The sequence below is a fragment of the Bemisia tabaci genome, unplaced genomic scaffold (assembly GCF_918797505.1).
Source record: "Bemisia tabaci unplaced genomic scaffold, PGI_BMITA_v3".
NCBI classification, from domain to species: Eukaryota; Metazoa; Arthropoda; class Insecta; order Hemiptera; family Aleyrodidae; genus Bemisia; species Bemisia tabaci.
In genome coordinates this window covers 67,721-85,989 of record NW_027311747.1, presented here as the reverse complement: position 1 = coordinate 85,989, position 18,269 = coordinate 67,721, and the positions used below count along the sequence as shown (strand labels likewise).

The following is an 18,269-nucleotide window of genomic DNA, read 5'->3' as shown; positions in this document are numbered from 1 at the left end:
AATGGTAAAAATCTAAAATAGTACCTGGCTGTACATTTAGCTTTACAGGCCACCCCTTTGGAATGTTCTAAGAAATAAATCTAAATGTCAAGACATAATTCTCCAAAACACTTTAAACGAGGTCAAGTGAACTTTCATCGGAGTAAAGTTTACCATTGCAAGCTGCACAATCTTAGCAACAAAATTTCAAGTACCTAAATCAAGAAACTATCCTGTAAGTTTCACTCGTTGATTTATTTTGTTCATGTATTGTAAACAAAAAAAATATGCACACTCTTAACGATACTGCAATACGTGTAAATTCATTCACTCCGTGTCGAGTACTTTCAAGTTGACATCACGCGAAGGGGCGAAGGACTAACAGTTACGCGAATGCATACACAATCGTATTCTTACAGATTGAAGGCGCTTTTTACACTGAGCTCTGAACCGAACTGCGCGACGCGACGCTCGGCGGAAATGGAACGCAGACGCAGAGCAGTGTCTCTTCAGCTTGACGATACTCTTCAATATAGTCAATACAGTGTGCACTTTATTAATACTGAATGATACTGCCAATAGCTGCCTTCATCACTAATACTGTTATAAAACTATCAAGAACAAAATCTTTGATTCAATACAGTATAGATTTTTCCCATTATCAAAACTCAGGAACACTGAGCGATTAAAAGGCCGGCATGTTATTTCCATCACTTCAAATCATTCTACCACAGCGAGGGACGTATCTATTGAAGCGCATGAGCTTTAGAGCTCTTCGAGGAGATCGCAAAGCCCCGCAAGAAATATACTTGAGGAAACAATTCTCAGTGCGTGGTACAGTATTCCTAATTTTGCAAAGCAGTTAGGAAAATGCCACCTGTCTGCCGAGTGTTGTCGATCAGGTGTCTTTCTATTTAAAAATTTTCATTTTCATAGTATCCATCTAACTTTAAATACATATTGTTTAGAGTTTAATAATGGTTATGCACATTCACGGAAAAAAAGTATCACGATTCCAACTATATTTTTGACTGATTTTGGCACCAGTTACAAGAGTAGTTGCACCAACCAGAGGTATAGGTTGAGTCAGCCAAAAGTGTGTTTGGATCAACCATACCTCTGTGTGGTGTAACTACTCTTGTAACTGGCGCCAAAATCAGCCAGGAGTATAGTTGAGATTATGATTCCTTTTTTTTTCAGTGTTAATTTGATGCGTGATAACTGTTTAGTTTTCTTGATAATTAAAAACAAGCTTGAAATAAAAGCTTGTGAATTACAAACCTCGATCGAGTGCGTGACTTTGTAGATGTATTCCTCCAATACTGGTATGGATGCGTTGAAGACTTCTAGAGATTTGAAGTCGAGTTTGATTCCTCGGGGAGTTTTAGCAGTGCTCACAATCTCGAGAAAGTCTTTCAAAGAGAGATCGGATTCCGTGGTTGGCGGGTGGCCCATCATGGGCATCGGTGACATGTTCAGGTCTCCAGAGTGACGGCCGAGAATGACGTCACCTTCCACCATCAACGCATCTCCTGCAACAATAAGATTCCGTCATGTACGACCATTGAAAAAACCGAAATGCAAAAAGAAATACACTGGAAAGAAACACATTGGATCTGGAGTCCAGACTCGTGAAAACATTGACAAAAAAAATATACTCTTGATTCAATCGGACTTTTGCTTGAATCAAAACGAAATCCGCTTAAATTAAGAGGCTCGGTTCTTGATTTAAGCTAGATTCTGATTGAACCAAGAGTACTTTTTCTTGTCGATGTTTTTAAGAGTCTGGACTCTAGATCCAATGTGATTTTTTTGCCAGTGTAATATAATATTGATCTGTTTGTGAATTTTTTAGCAGAATATTGCATGATGGCCCACATGATTGAACTTGGATGTGTCTTTTTTATCTCAATGGTTTCCACTTCGTTAAGACTTAAATTAATAGGGAAAAACCAAAATAAAGAAAAGAAACGTGTAGTTTCATAGCAGAAATTTACAATTTCCGCAATTGCTATGTCATTAAAAAATGTAACTCATAAATATTTTAGCAAGCTAGCATGTTTTGGAGAATATTTATTGGGAAAAATCGTTTAAAAATTCACTAATACTAAGGATATAAACTTATAATCGGGAGACTTTATTATTCGTTTAGAGACCTGACATTGCAGACTTCCAATCATAGTTTATTTTTTAATCGAAAACCTTCTCAACATATATTCTTGAACTTATTATGATATAATTGCAAAGTAAAAAGTTGGCTTGCTTTCTTGGAAAAAGTTAAATTGAAGCGAAAATTTTGAAACACCGCAACAGAGATCCGTAATTTTGCACTTAGGCCATCGATATCTGAAGAACTTATGAAAATTAAACGATTCTATAAGGCTTTAAGCAGTGATCGAAACTCACAGGCGCCAACGCGCCAAATGCGCCTTAAAAATCGGTCATGGCCCCTAAAAAATGAAGGATCTGCGCCAACGTGGTCCCTAAAAATTGCCCCCTAAAATCTGGATTTTCATAGGAAGTCACATAAAGAGAGAAAAACAAATCTATTCGAATTAAAAAAAACTCGGAATTTTTAGCACTACAAGTGAAAGCTTTTTCTATATATTCTTCACGATTCCATTCTTAATGCTTTTGTCTTCCCCAAGTTACAGCTACTCACTAGTTCTGTTATAAAAACATCTTGCGTCTAAATTTTCACTAAATGTGCCGTAATATACAGGCAAAAAGTCAATTTGGCCCCTAAAAATCTTCAATGGCGCCTAAAAATCGGGCTTGATACGCCACATGCCTCCTCAAACTCAAAGGTGAGTTTCGAACACTGGCTCCAAGCTTAAACAGTAAAACAATAGAGCCCCACAGTTTATGAGAAAATGTATGTTTTGCTGTAAAAATGTGCTTTAAAATGTGCTTCGTCATCCTAGCGCACCTTCTTTTGACTTTATTTCTAAAGGCTACTGGCTCGGTCTTTATTGTTCTCAACGGTAATTGCAATAATGGTCGTGCTCGCAAAGAGACTGAGCGGCAGTGTACAGGATCTGACAACCGACTTGTGAAGATGATACTGCAAGATATAACTCCTTCGGCTAGAAATCACTCTCACTTCCGCAGCTTCCACCGATAGTAATTACCTGCTGCGGCGAATGTCAGTCATTAGCAGGTAGTCGAACGGTTGTTCCAATCGAGTTCTTTTACCCGATTGCAATCATTTTCTTGTCTATAGCGTCGTAGTTTCTGTTCGCATTCCTCAAAATGTATTTTTGAGTAAAATAAATCATCTGATTTTATCAGCAGATTCATCTAGCAGTTTGTACTTCTTGAGTTATTTTCCTGACGAACGGCCCCAAACTTTACCGGGGTACATCACTGCGTCGCCCTCCTAGCATGAGGACTTCACTTCGCGAAGAACCCTGTCGTCCATCAGTGCCGATTCTTGCAAGTTGGCAACACTGTTTTTCCTCCATTTAAATGTGTGTAAAACAATCGCGATTATTGGTGAAGCAGCTTTTCCTCCCCAAAATCGATATTTTTGATGGATTTAAATGGAGTAAGAACAGTGTTGCCGGCTTGTAAAATTGCAACTGTCGTCAATATAATGCAATGCTTTCCGGGCTTATCACCAAGTGTAGTTACGCCCTTTCCTCGGCCAAGCGGCAAATAAGGTGGCCAAATTGTGGCACGTATGCGATTTTTTGTCGCCCATACCTCTAAATTCGTTCCATTTGACTATTAAAAATCACATTCCAAACAGGAAATTATATGACTACATTTAGCAATCAAGAACTACGATTTTTTACTCAATTTAGGAACGACACATGTGCTATCAGTTTCCCTATGTCCACAAGTGTTTTTACGGATGAGCTAATAATTGTAGTTCGTAATTGCAAAACACGTAGTCCAATTAAAGATTATGCAGGTCTCTGAACTCTCTGAAATATTCAGTCATTTTTGCTTAGCATATCCTAATTATAATTTGGACCACGAGAAGTAATGCACTTTAAATTTTCGCTCGTCCCACCATTTTGAGGTGACAGTTGACACGTGTTACTGCGAAGATTGCATTTTGTGAGGATGAAGCGAGAGGCGAGAAGAGCGCCCGTCTTACATCAGCTCCGGCCGAAATCTCCTCATCTCATTAGACGAACAAATGAGCCTCTATGAACTTGCCGTTATTTACCGAACCCGCGCGGCGCCGAGGCTATCCACGTCCTCTCCCGTCGCCCGAACAATGGATGTATTTCTATCAAACGGAACTATGTGCATTAAGACATGAGCCCTGAGACCCATAAGAATATGTGCATAAAAGGGCTCACTTTATAATGCACATAGTTCCGTTTGATAGAAATACGTCCAATTGGGTGGATGTGTATGAGCCCGCGACCGGCGGGGAAGCCTCAGGAGCAGGCACCTGCAGTGATTTTTTCTTCTTTTTTTCGAGCTGCATTCAAGGCACGTTCCACCGCGCAATGGAATTGAAAGTGAAAAATCCGAAACTTGTAAGTTAGTCCGGAGCCAGGAGATGTTCTGAGCAAGTGTGGGTACGGTAATGAGCTATTACTAAACCACGTGCCTCACACAGAGTGATATTGGTCGTCTGCTCCGCTTTTGCAATATCATCGCTCGCTGACTCATTTTTCCTTGTTATTCCCACTTTTCTTCCGACTTTTTGCCTGTCGATAATAAAGTTATGATTCTTCGAAACGTCCCATTTTTGCACATACTTTCGGCCCAGATTTTTTCCCCAGCCTGAGTTGTTATAGTTTTTTTTGGATATAGGTATGTGTAGTGACTAAAAAGAACAGAAATCAACTTATCTAAAAAAAAAAAAAAAAAAAAAAAAAAAAAAAAAAAAAAAAAAAAAAAAAAGGTTCTCTGTGCAAGAATTTTTTCACTTTTACGGGAACTTTGTGCACTCGTAGATTTTTCGACGCAGTGCGTTATTACACGTCGATAAAAACCATGTATCTTCCCGGATTTTAGTTATTTTTAAAGTTTGCTACGACTTCTAATCTGGGAGTAAAGATGCGATGGCAAACTTCAAAAATGTGCGAGGGGGAACCAGAGGACCCCTAAAAATGCCTCCCGGATTTTTCCGACGGCATACACCAAAAATGGACCGGAGCTCTCCGCAAAAGGAATACAATTTTCCAAAATGTAAAACTTATATCCGAAACTATCGGTATTGCCGAGGATAACGTGGGAACCCTCTCAAACTTGCAATTACAACCCTATACCCATATGCAAGGCCCCTGATCTTTAGAGTCTCAAGAATCAGAACGTAAGAACATATGAACCTGTGAAGTCTGACGCAGATGGGGTTGTAAATTCCAAGACTTTAAAGTCGCAAAACAAATTAAAAATCGCAATATTAATCAGAGGCCAAATATGCTTCCAAATTGCTTTCATAAAATCGCTCTCTAATCGATGGCCAGAGTGGAAAACAACGTTTCTCCATTGCAGTGTCTCGTAATTTCCGATTTTATTTTATTTTTTCGATTAAAAACTAGCCAAATTTATAGCTTGAAATCAATTCAGAATATTCTGCCAACAGATAGGAAAAATCAAGGAAGTTTTCAAGAAATTACGTTGTTCAGTTTTCCAAAGGAAAAATGAAGTCTGACGAGAAGTCTACAACATTGCGAACGAAGATACGTGGTTTCGCGAACTTTACCGATCGAAATGTGTATTACGCGGCTTTAGAATTAACATGCACGAATGATTATATCTAAAATCCAGAGGTTTCCTTTATTTAGAACATGACTGGGATGAATGTTTTTGAAACGAGAAGCGGAGCTGCTCGCCCTATTTAAGGCGGTATAAGTCTTAGAGGATGCCTCTGAAATATTAATCATTTGGTACCACTGTGCAGAGATGAAAAACGTGCCCTCGTCGCGACGCAAGGTGGGCCTGAGATTGTCGCAGGAGAGGAGAGAGAAAATAAAAAATAGAATGAAATGATGTAAATGAGGTATAGAATAATTAGATGTATATTTTTCCGAGAATTTTCGGAAGGTATCTCAAAGCTAGAATCCCTCGGGGTTAATGCTTAATTAGACGCTCTTTCAGGGGGCATAATCTACCGGTGGCAAGGCGTGAATAATCGATTCTCGATATTTCCCCGTTTGAAAAGGTTGTAAAGAATCGATTATTAAGGTGCTCGTTGCGAACACCCTGTTTATCGATCCTTTTTCGTAGAATTAAATGGCAGATTAATCGATTTATCGCAAAGCACGCCACGACAGTGTAATCTACGGTCGTTCCTCACGTATACTGATTAAAACTTTAAACACACAATACCGCATTCTTTCTATTCTTCCCGACGTTAGAGGTTTACAGACAAAAGAGAGTGGGAGAGTGGGAGAGCGGCCATGCGGGAGACAACAATGCCGACAGGGTCGCTAATTTTACTACGCGAAGTAAGGATGCACGGTTTCCATACAAGAACTTTGATTAGTTGTTTTAGTGCGATGATTTGTAACTTCCCTCCACTGAAAAAAAAAATCTCAGTGAATTTACTACGAAAAGGGTAAAATTACCAAGAATTCAGGGTTCTATTTGATCCCAGTTTTTTCTTGGTAAAATTACCATTTATGGAATTGGTAATTTTACCGAGAAATCTCGGTAAAATTATTGAACTTTCTCCGTAATTTTACTGGACCTTGGTAAAAACGCCAATATTTTCTATCGACTTTGGTAGAATTACCGAGATAAAATGGCAAAGTTACCGGGAATTGATTACCAATAAAAGTGGTATTCTTTCCTGAAAAAAAAAACAGTAAAAATACCGGTTTTTAGGTAAGTTTACCAGTCTGTCTCGGTGAAATTACCAATAATTGGTAAAAAAAAGCGAGATGGTAAAGGTACCAACGGACCTTGGTAAAAACGCCGATAATTTTTTTTCAGTGTCCAATGCAACGTACATTTTGTAAAAACTCCAAGGAATGATTTTGATTTTTTCTCCTCTAAAAAATGCAACAGGAGGGAAGGAACACCTCGTGCGAGGTACGTGGTGTGGGAATTTCATCAGTAAAATCAATTAAAATCAATTTCAGTGGAAGCATATTTTCACAGCCCTATAGAAGTCTATTACCGGCATTCACGGACGTGTTTCATCGAGCCTCTCACAATCAGCACAGTCCCCAACCACCTCGTTTATGCTTTTTCTCCTGCGCAGAATCATCGGTCCATGAGGCTCCAACTCGCTCATAAACTTTTAATTCACTTTTTTAATGGCTGTTTTTCGTTCTTCATTTGTCTCGAGCGAGTGTGAAATCATCACCTTACCTATTCTACCTCCACACGAAAACAAGCTTACGATTTCAGTGAAATACTAAAGATATAGATCGACGCAGTGACTAACATCGTCAATACAGCCATGGACACACCATGGTGAAAAAAGTATTGGGGGCTATCCCCTAAAATTGTGGTACTACCCCAATTTTTTGGATGATGTCTAGAGTCCCTTTGATTGCGAGACGTTAACGCACAGTGTGAATCCATCTCTGATTGGTGTCGCCTGTCCGTTTTAGGAGCTCCGTGTCACGAAACGGAATTACAGGATTCATTTTTACCAATTGCAAAAATGTATCAATTGAATGGACCGGAAAGTGTATGCGTTCGGAAAGGAATCAAACGGAATGAGAGATGAAACGGTGAAAGGAATTTGCGAATTGGACTGATCAAGATTATCGAAAAACTTCGCGAATTATGGTGTAATCTTTATTTCCGTTTGTGACTCCGCTCGGACTTCATGAGGGGGGTGTTTCCCCTCCTGAAACTCTCAGTATAAAGAGACTCTAGATGATGATCAGAGAGCAAAACAATAGTGCCCGTAATGCTCGCAAATTGCGAGCCCGCAGATGCACCCCCTATCTTTCATGACGAGTTCGTCTCTGATGTGGACGTGACTTCGGACGTGGATATCCCCCATTCTATGAGCCCTTTGTGCGAGCAAATAATCCATGGTATCGTGTTTTCATCGAAAATGTCTCGAGAATCAAGACAAAATTGATGCGCACGGAGATTTCAGATATCAATTCTCCGGATTTTTCTGAAGAGAAACTGTGTGGTTCCTGTGTGAGTAGAAAACGCGACTGAACTTGGGTCTCGAACCCCGCGGGGGCAAAAATTTCAGCCACCGCTCTAGGCAGACATATTTGGTCAGAGAGGCTGAATATTTTCAAATGAGTAATGCGTGATTCCGAAATACGTTCGGGCAAATTAGTGTTGTTTTCGGGGAAGCGCGTGAGTTGGGTGTCGGGCGGGTCAAAAACCGCATACCAGAGCTGCGCCTCGCTTGTTGAATCGTTATCGAATTAGTTTGATCGATAACTCCCTATCTTCACAATGCAATATATCGATCAAGGTCATTCGATAACGATTCAACAATCGACTCGCAGCAAGGTGAGGCCCGGCGATCTTGGGGCCAGCAGCGTGCGCTAATCGATAAAATATTGCATCACTGCCGGAACTCTAGTGAGTCCAAGGTCGGTGCTGTTAATAGTGCACGCCACGCCGCGCGGGATCGCCAGGTGACGCGCGTCTGCCGCGGCGTCTCTCCGCGAGTGGACGCCGACGCCGCGCCGCCGCGCCGCGACGCCCGACGCGGGCGGACATCTCTGCCTCCTCTGTTCAACCATTGTTGTCGCAGCCACGACGTAAGTGGTGCATTTTCCCGTCAAAAATTCGAAGGAGTTATCACTAGCATTTTAGCATTTGTCTTCGACAAACACGGAAAAAAAGAGGTAGGGATTAAGTTCCACCTGTTTGATGATATGGGCATTTCCAATTAACTGTGGTAGCACCGCCGGTAATTTTGGTTTTGGTTGGCAATAAATTAGGTTGTTATCCCAAATGTTGCAGGACTACCAAAATTAATTTGAAACATCCGTATTATCAAACAAAGGGGTGACGCCACGAGAGGGATAATGCCTAACACTTTTTATTCCGTGTGTGCAACGGTTTGGTCATTCGGTCACAAATTGTGCAATGTCCACCGGGATGCATTTAAATTGAGGGCAATAACCACAGATCGCATGAGGAATATTCGCAGAGAAAGGAGAATTAATCGCACTGGTGCTCTTTTGGAGAGCTCGCAATGTATAGGAAGGCTGCATTTTTGTCGCTACTGCCTTTGCAGATCTAAATTCAATTTTCTGGCAGTATGTTGAAAAGAAAAAAAAAATAATACAAAATTAAATCGGTTTCTGTTAGACGAGCGTAATGACAAAAACTCATGAGCTCTGGCTTTATTGATCACGCAGAACGATGTGCTCACGAGTTTTTGGACTTACGCCCGTCCAACAGAGTGCGATTCAATTAGCCTCAACAGCGGCTCCAAGAAAATTGATGAAGTCGGGCGTTTGATGGACTAACAGGGGAGATAACTATTCGTACTCCAGAGTGTAACTTTTTGCCTGTCGTGCTAATTGAAGGCTCTATCGTCGATCGACTACGTTCTTTCGTGGTGAGTATGTTAATGCTTCAGCTAGGCTCAACTACCACGAAGGTAGTGAGCACGTATTCCACTAGCTGACCCTTCAAGTCCTTTCAAATGCTAACTTTTAGTCTAAATTCAAGTCCCTAGTAAGTAATTTTACAAATTAAGGAGATTTTAATCAGTGGATTCCGAAAATTGCAATAATTAGCGAGAAAACTGAGCGGCGCAGCGGCTCGAAGAAATTCGCATAATATTTGTGCTTAAATCCGGCGGTTGTGCGCTGAGGCAGACCAAGTGAAAGCGGATTCTGCCGAGGCGTAGCCTATCATATTTGTGGGTTTCCCCAAGCGTGAACGCTCGCTAGACGCGCGCGCTGCGCGACATTGTGCTCGGACGTTGCCCGCCGCGCGCGTCACGAAATAGCGCTGGTACGTTGCTATCGCTGCAAAACCAGCCGTGCTGCCCCGAGTCCTTTGGGAATATCCAAATTTTGATGCAGTCACTTCTTCAGAGTTTGCGAATAGACCGTCACTTAGGAACGTGCCCTCCAGTTCTCGAAAAATTTTGCTCAACCTTGCATTAGGCATGACTCTCGAAAACAAAATCATATGAGATGACCTAGATTTTGAGCTAACGTCCTGTCCGACGTTTACAAGAGTGGTCTTTTTCGTATTACATTTGATTTGTTTAGTTCTACAATGAATGATTCATGCTTCTCAAAATATCTTAATTGTAATATAAAAACTCATTTCTGAAGTAAAGCGATACTTGTCGTTAAAACGACGCTTGAACTTCTAAAGAATATACGAAATCAAGCTAGCTAATGCAATGATAATCGCATAATTTTTTTAGAAAAAAAGAAAGAAAAAAGCACCAAGTGATGAAACTTTATCGATATAAGTTTAGATATAAGTTTTGAAGCTAGAAAAAGTTTATTGCAATTTGGTTATGTAATAAAGACTCTAAAAATGTCATGAAATGTTCCTTATATCTCCTCTTTAGCGCCTATTGGTTATCATTACCAATTAAGGTTTATTTACTTCAAGAAATATTACATCTGCCTTTAAAACATTAATAACTTTTTACTATCATTATAATCGCACAAAAACATACTCAATCTTCAAAGTCACAAAACATAAGCGTATATCTCGTTTCCATAGTGAAACAATCTCAATGAACAATACTACTACGTTTATGCAGGAGGCGATTGCCAGTAATTTACAAGCCGCCTGTAGCGATGGATAGAAAATAATAAACTTCTAAGAAAATTACAACATTACAATTCAGCGATTCTTTTGCCGAAAATCAGTTATACACTTCCTCCCTCGAATATGTGAACGAAGCTGACACTTGCACATGTGCATGTGGTGAAAAAAATGTCCTTTTTTGGATTCAGGTTGGATAAGCAACTAAACCAACTCCACGGTAGGGCGTAGAGTATCACTAAAATTTGAAGGCGCTCCGAGCCGAGATCATAAGTTTGAAGTCCGTTATTTCCGAAACATTCATGGCACCAACATAAATTATTATTGTTCTTCGGGGCAACACAGAAACCGCTCGCCACTTCCTAAGCAACTATTGTTATCCTTAGACGCGATTAATTCATATACTTGTGCTCTATGTTGTTTGTAAACTTTTTCCGGAACATTTATGCCGTATCATAAACAAATGTAACATTGTGTCAAGAAGATTTTTGAAGAACTAAAAGTGACTTTGAAGCAAACATGAATGATACTCACCCTCTAGAGTTTGATTCAGCAGTTTTTTGGAGTTCACCGCGTGAGCCCACGTGATTTTCGTCAAATTACCCTCAATTTGAGGGAAGAACTCCTCCATGATCTCGATCGCTGAAAGGAAAAAAAGAAAAACATTATCAAAATGAGTAAAGTCTACTAAATTTATACTAGAAGAGGGCATTGAGAAGTTGAAATACATTCTTGCAAAAATTATTTCTACAAGGAGCCATAATTACCTCAAACAAACTGCCCCAGTAAGGATGGGCGGTAATGGAATGTATCTAGAGTACAGATTGATTGATTTTTTTTTCCAATCCTCATATAGTTCCTTACAATAATAAACCCTTGTGCCTCTTGGCTTTTAAGAAGACATGACTGTCTAAAACCGGTAAAAAATATTTGAGACCTCCTTTATTCTTTTAAGATACTTTGAAAACCTTTTTTTCTTTTTTTTTGCCTGCAGGAGCGAATACTTCGTCAATAAAAGCAGTATACAGAATTAGAATTCCACAGTGATGCCCGCGCAGGAAACATTCTCTCGAAAAATTTGACCCGAATCAATAAAAATCAGTGACGGTATTTGCTATTTTAGCAGCCTGAGAGAGCGGATTGACATTGCAACAAAAATTGTGATGCATTCAGTAGGATGTAAGAGAGAGAGAGGTGAGTTAACTTGGCTTTTTTACCCTGTTCAACGCTGTAGTTTAGGTGAAGGCGAACTTCAAGATATTGACAACATTTTGCTATATGTACATGGTTCTGCTTCAAATATTTTTAAAAAACGGATCTACTACACCAGGAAGCCTAGTTCAGCTATTTATTCCCCAAAAAATCTCTTTTGTAAACTCTAAATTAAGACTGCGAATATTTGAACGTATAAATTAGCTGTTCCATTTTACTAATAAGATGCAATGTTTTGCGGTCGAATATTTTCCGCTGAATTTCAGAATTTTCAAAAGCAGACGTTCCAACAAGGTGAGACTGAAATTTTCATTGAGGCGTAATCAATCCGTTTTTCACCAAAAATCTAAAGTGGAACCAGGAATCAATCAAGATTTGCTCGAAATCTCAATATTCGCTCATTTTCTTTGTAGATTCACCTTAATTACCCATAGGGATGGCATCCAATTTTCGTAATATTGACTCTTTCAAAGAAAATCAGTAAAAAGTCAAATAAGGACCTCTGTTTCCCAAAAAAGTACTATGGTCTTCGTGCCATCTTGTTTTATAAATTTAAATTATCTTGAACAGGGAAGCAGAGGTCTTAAGGTGAAAAGTCTACCCCCTCATACAATAGAATGCACTGAAAAAAAATTATCGGCGTTTTTACCAAGGTCCGTTGGTACCTTTACCATCTCACTTTTTTCTACCGATTATTGGTAATTTTACCAAGACAGACTGGTAATTTTACCTTGAAACCGGTATTTGTACTGTTTTTTTTTCAGGTAAGAATACCACTTTTATTGGTAATCAATGCCCGGTAACTTTGCCATTTTATCTCGGTAATTCTACCACAGTCGATAACAAATATTGGCGTTTTTACCAAGGTCCAGTAAACTTACCGAGAAAGTTCAATAATTTTACCGAGATTCCTCGGTAAAATTACCAATTCCATAAATGGTAATTTTACCAAGAAAAAACTGGGATCAAATAAAACCCTGAATTCTTGGTAATTTTACCCTTTTCATAGTAAATACACTGAGATTTTTTTTTCAATGTAGTCATTTGGAACCCTCTCGAGGCAGTTCTGGCAACTGCGGTCTTTTGGGGCAAATTTGACGGTTCTAGCGCGCTGTTCCGCGATGTGGAACGTGACGAGGCGATGACGAGTATTGTCCAGACGGTCACTCGCATCGATTCTTCGTGACCCAATTTTTGACGGCTCAAAATGGTGTCATTAAACTCGTTTAAACGAATCAAAAATCGATGTAACCTGGAATAACGCGGGCCGCGTCGTTGTGGGTCATAGCCAAAGACATAAAGACGGAGGGCTAAAAGCAAAAAATGAAGCTTCTTTTCAACCACCTCTACTATTGGCTAGAGGATTGGCGGCGAAATCGGGACAAGTTTGAATTCAAATATAGGGCGGGAACTGAATAAAATAATTGCGGAAACAAAGTATTCTAGGTTGATTTTTGCCCAAATTCACTTACCCACTCATATTTCTTTAACTTTAGGTTAGCTTTGGTCCGTCGTCGACCGATTAATTTCATTTGGGAGTGACGGTCATCTAGAACTGTAACGGCCTGTTTGAACCTGCAGAACCACCATGAGCAGAAGAAAAACTAACTTTATCTGAGATTACTGCCTATTACTGAGCAAAAGTAGGTGTATTATATTAGGACGCAGACCGAACTTTCTTAATATAATCGTTTTAGGCATTTAAAACACGTTTAGAAGAAGAAATAAGGAAAAATCAAGAGGACAAGTTCAAATCAAATTTCCGTTTGCCGCCATGGATTCCCGCGCTCATTTACACACTCACACAAGCACCCAGCGCCAAACCAGGCTTCACTTTTTCCCCGTGCTTTTAGATACGAGCACTCCGTCTTTATGTCTTTGGTCATAGCATTATTAATAACAGTTCGCTCAAACACAAAAAGTAAACAACATACGATACACCTAGCAGTAGGTAAGTAATCGCGTTTTCTAAAAGAGAGAATGTCTGCCTGTTAGAAGTGGTGACAAACAAAATCTCGCATCTACTCAGACAGAACGTTATAATTTCGAGTAGTGGATTTAGGGTAGTTTGTTTTAACTTGAACACAGAGCTATTTATAAAAGTCATTTCAAAGTATTTAAGTCCTCTGTTCATCTTTGCATTTAATGTCGTTGGCAGAAAATTTGGAACTGGAACTTGGATCAGTGGCCGTTTATACGTAACGCTGAAAACAGGATTTTTGTACCCTCTCCCTCCCTCCCCCTCGTAATGCACGTATGAATCAGGACTGCACCCTCTGTTTGAATCTCTCTCTTTACATGAATATTGAATTTTGGATGAAATATTGCCACGTCTCGTCGAAATTTTATCTTAAATTTTCGGGGAAAAAACAACCCTTCGGTATTATGCGTAAGATAGTCCTGGACTCCTCTCCCCACCCCACCCCTTCGGCCTCCATTATAAACCCGTAACTCAGACTTACCCCTAGAACATGCCGCATTGTATGAACAGCTCCAGAAGGCTCTTTTTTTGTTTGATTTTGCTACATTTTCAGTCAGACGTATGCGGACATACGGATAACACGTCTGTAACGAATGTTACACTGGAAAAAAAAATACATTGGATCTAGAGTCCAAACTCTTAAAAACATCGACAAGAAAAAATACTCTTGATTCAATCATATTTAAGCTTAAATCAAGAACCAAGCCTCTGAATTTAAGCGGATTTCCGTTTTGATTCAAGCAAAAGTCCGATTGAATCAAGAGTCCTTTTTCTTGTCAATGTTTCCAAGAGTCTGGACTCTAGATCCAATGTGTTTTTTTCCAGTGTACGGACTAACCAATCGGGTAATAACTTTCATAACAAGTTCAAATTACTTAATTCTAAATAACAGAGCAAAAATGTCTTTAAATTGGGGAGTAGTAGAACCTTTTCAGTCTCAACATACAACTGGAGGTTAATTTTTCAACGATAAAATGACACAGGCGAACCTAAGAGGATCATGTTGTGAACGTGACCCACATTAGTGCGTTGTCGCACCGCGAATCGCATTGCATAGGGCGCTGCACAGTGCACAGTGTCCGGGTATCCTCTCAGGGTGTCCTCAGAAGTGAAGTAACTGCTCGTCCTAGAGGCCAATTATTGCGTATGTAGCCGATCGATCGATCGATCTTCCCGGATCCGCACAATTCACCATCAGTTTTGTCAATGGCATTGAATGATTCATGTGCCCACAATCATTAAACCTTGAATTGGCGACAGGTGTTACAATCACTCATTTTGATCGCGCGTGAGTGCGCACCAAGTATCAATAATGTAGTAACATCATCCAGCGAAATACAGAAAACTATCTTGCACTACCTATTTGAACAATGGATCTCACATGAACCCAAAGGACACAGTAACTATGAATATCAGACCGCGTTTTCGCTCGCCTCTGTCAGAAAATCTGTTTGCAAGGGAAGAACAGAAATCTCGAATCAAAGTCACTTTTTTATGAGGAAGAAAGGAAGTTTGGGATACCTATATCTAACACTGAATGAGCAAAAAAAAAGTAAGGTGAAACCATTTAAAATCATAAGTGTAACTAGAGCCATTTCTTGGGGTTGCGGCCTGGCCAGCACACTTTTCTGAAAAAAATCTGAGTCGTCATGGTGCAAAGATGATTCCCTTGAAAAATGTTAAATAATAAAATTGACCTCTTAAGATGGCTGATGAGGGTACATACACTCAAAATTTAGCCGTATGCCAAATGATCATCGAAAAACATACCAGACTAATTTTTCTTATCGCATTTTACAAATAGAGCGAGGAGGTGTTCTACTTTTGAGACTATTTTCAGCAAGTGCATAATTTTTGAAGGGACCAGATGATAAAGTTTTGCCCACCTTGATATTTTAAAAGCCACACGTATGTTTAGAAAGCATCGAAAAATCAATAATTTCGCTAGGTATCAAAGTTGAAAACATTTGAACAGTCATCAACAATTTAGTAACACGTTAAAAATGATGCCATGAAATTAAATTTCTTTAATGGAAGAATGTTCCCGTAGAAATAATAATGACCTCGTAATAGTAAACTCGTAGTTAAGTTTTCTACTTAAAATTTCAAAGTAAAACCTGCTAAATTTGCTTTGCCTCAAACTCGATGCACTCGTTCTTCTTGTAGTGATCCATTCTATCCATTCTATCCATATCGGCTATATGTTCCGAATAAAAAGAGGCATTTATCGGTTCCATTTGGCACTAAGGACACCCACCACTTCTAATAATAGACGGTGCGGTGCGCAGCGCGACGCAATGCAAAGCTACGTAGCATTGTCAGAGAAACAAGTTTCACTTCTCCAACATAGAATGCAAGTTCATCGCTCAACAAAAGACCTCTTTTCTCGATGGAAGGAGTACAAAAAGATCACCGTTGAGGAAAGAGTGAAAGGGGTGCGTAGGAGGGAGGTGATAGGCAAAAATGACGCGAACGAAAAAGTAGGCTACCTTTAGAAATACATCTCTCATCATTGCCAAGTTTCTGAGGATTACTGTATTTAGCCCATAATATCCTAGGGCCTCTTGAGAGGAAATAAGATCTCTGAAAAAGTCGTCATGCTTTTATAATGATGAAGGAGTTAACGCAAGAAACAATCATTGGATGCATAAAATGGGAGGGGGGGGGGGGGGCTGCACAAAGAAACGTCTCGCGTATTCACCGCACGTTCTTCTAATTTTTTGTAAACAGAACACGTTTAAAGTACCAATGATTTGTAAACTCTTCATTAAGCGTCATGAACAGCTCTAAACCTCTTAAAACATGGCTTGCAAGGTTAATTCTATTGTTCACAAGATTACGTAACATCTGTTTATAGTGTACTTAGAGCCTGTTATTAACCCTTCAAAATTTCCACAATATTTAAGAAACAAGTAAATTTTAGGAGCGTTATTAAGATTAAATTCATTTCTTTCATAAATGTTTCCCGCTTTTTAAACATTATCCAAAGGTTACACAATTCAAACATTTGCGTGGACGTAGGGAATTTGGCTTTAAAAAGGCTAATATGTGCAGCTATGTTCAAAATAGAATATAGGTGTTCTTACGATTTCTGGATTTTCGTGACATCATCATTAGTTGAGACAATGAAAGTCAATTGAGAATTTCACTGGCACGTTTATAAACGGGTCGCGAACTTTGAGTCCCATCTCAAGCAGAACTGTTCTGTGGATTGCGACAAAAATCGCTATCACGTTATCACCGCGTCACTAACGAGAAGACTGCAAAATGCTGCTGGCAATCCGTGTGACACGTCTCTCAACAATAGTTAGTTATAAAAGTCACTGCCTGGGGGCACCACTTTAGTTAAAAGCTCCATTTCCATTCTTCTGGGCGGCCTTATTTTGCAACAATGCCATTCCATTTTTTGCAACAGCCACCCTTAGTTTTCCTATCACTCCTATAAGTTTCGTGACTGGATGAAGGACAGAGAAGTGAAACAGAGCTCGGGAAAAAAAACAAACAAACGGTCACAAAAAAATCATGCTCTGAGAAGTAAGGAGTTTTCTGAACGCGCTGTCCCAAATACTCTCCCAGCCCCTTTGTTTCTTTAACTTATGTCGGACTGTACTTATTCTGTTTTTGTCAGATTCTTTTGTTTTAACCGAGCGGCGTTAATGCAAATTCGTGACTTGTTTGGTAATTTCCTCGAGGCAAAGATTCTTTCTGAGTCATTTCGGCGAAACCGTTGAGGGACAAACCCAAATGAGTCGACTGATTTTAAGCATTAGTCATTCCAGATGAGATGAGAGTAGATATTGGGGTTTAATTAATCAAATTTTTTGGCTGCACTATTACGTCATCTAAACGAAATTTATCCCTAAATGACTCGCCTATGGGATTTACTTCTCTAGAGCGCGAGGTAAATGCGAAAATTGCTGCTTGCATCCGAAAGAATTCCTTCAGGGCCAATTCACACGATTCAATTTTTCACCAAACAAAAGGGAACGAAAAGTTGGATGTAGAGTTGAACGCGACAAAATTCGATTCAACTGCCGTTACCGTATGATTGCGTCAAAACGGAATTCTGGGGTCGAATTTTGTCGGTCCTTCCACCGTACTTAAATATACTTAGGACGGGTCTCGACTGCACTTAAGTCCGGCTTAGCGCTTCTGATTGACCGGTGGTGCGGTTTGTAACTCATCGATGGCTGTTGCACTCCGTGTGAAAAAGCCGACAAAATTCGGCCCCATGTATCTTAGGCAGCTCCGGTTCGCGAAAAAATAGCTTCGACTAATGTCGGTCGGAAGATCGTGTTTCAACTTTTGGAAAGTTAATTTTTATTAATTTTGCAATTTATAATACTTTTGGGATTATAAACTGTTCCGTGGAGCGATTTCAAAGCAATGAGCAGAAAAATATCTTGATAAAAATAAAAAATAAGGTAAAGTCACCACTCTACGACAAACGTCC

General features: G+C 39.6%; 1 protein-coding gene across 2 annotated transcripts in view; it reads right to left on the bottom strand.

Annotated features, from left to right (window-relative positions):
• LOC109039323 (protein FAM151B) overlaps window positions 1-18,269 on the bottom strand; it is a 42,438-nt gene that overhangs the window by 9,823 nt on the left and 14,346 nt on the right. Inside the window, exons 1-3 of one of the 2 annotated variants that reach the window (XM_072305798.1) lie at window positions 16,903-17,058; window positions 11,158-11,265; window positions 1,261-1,511 (exon numbers count right to left, since the gene is read on the bottom strand). In XM_072305798.1, coding sequence (XP_072161899.1) covers window positions 1,261-1,511; window positions 11,158-11,265; window positions 16,903-16,930 — 387 coding nt within the window. In that variant the 5' untranslated portion in view covers window positions 16,931-17,058. Of the gene's footprint in view, window positions 1-1,260; window positions 1,512-11,157; window positions 11,266-16,902; window positions 17,059-18,269 lie in introns of those variants that run through there. The other variant, XM_072305797.1, reaches the window with a different exon arrangement.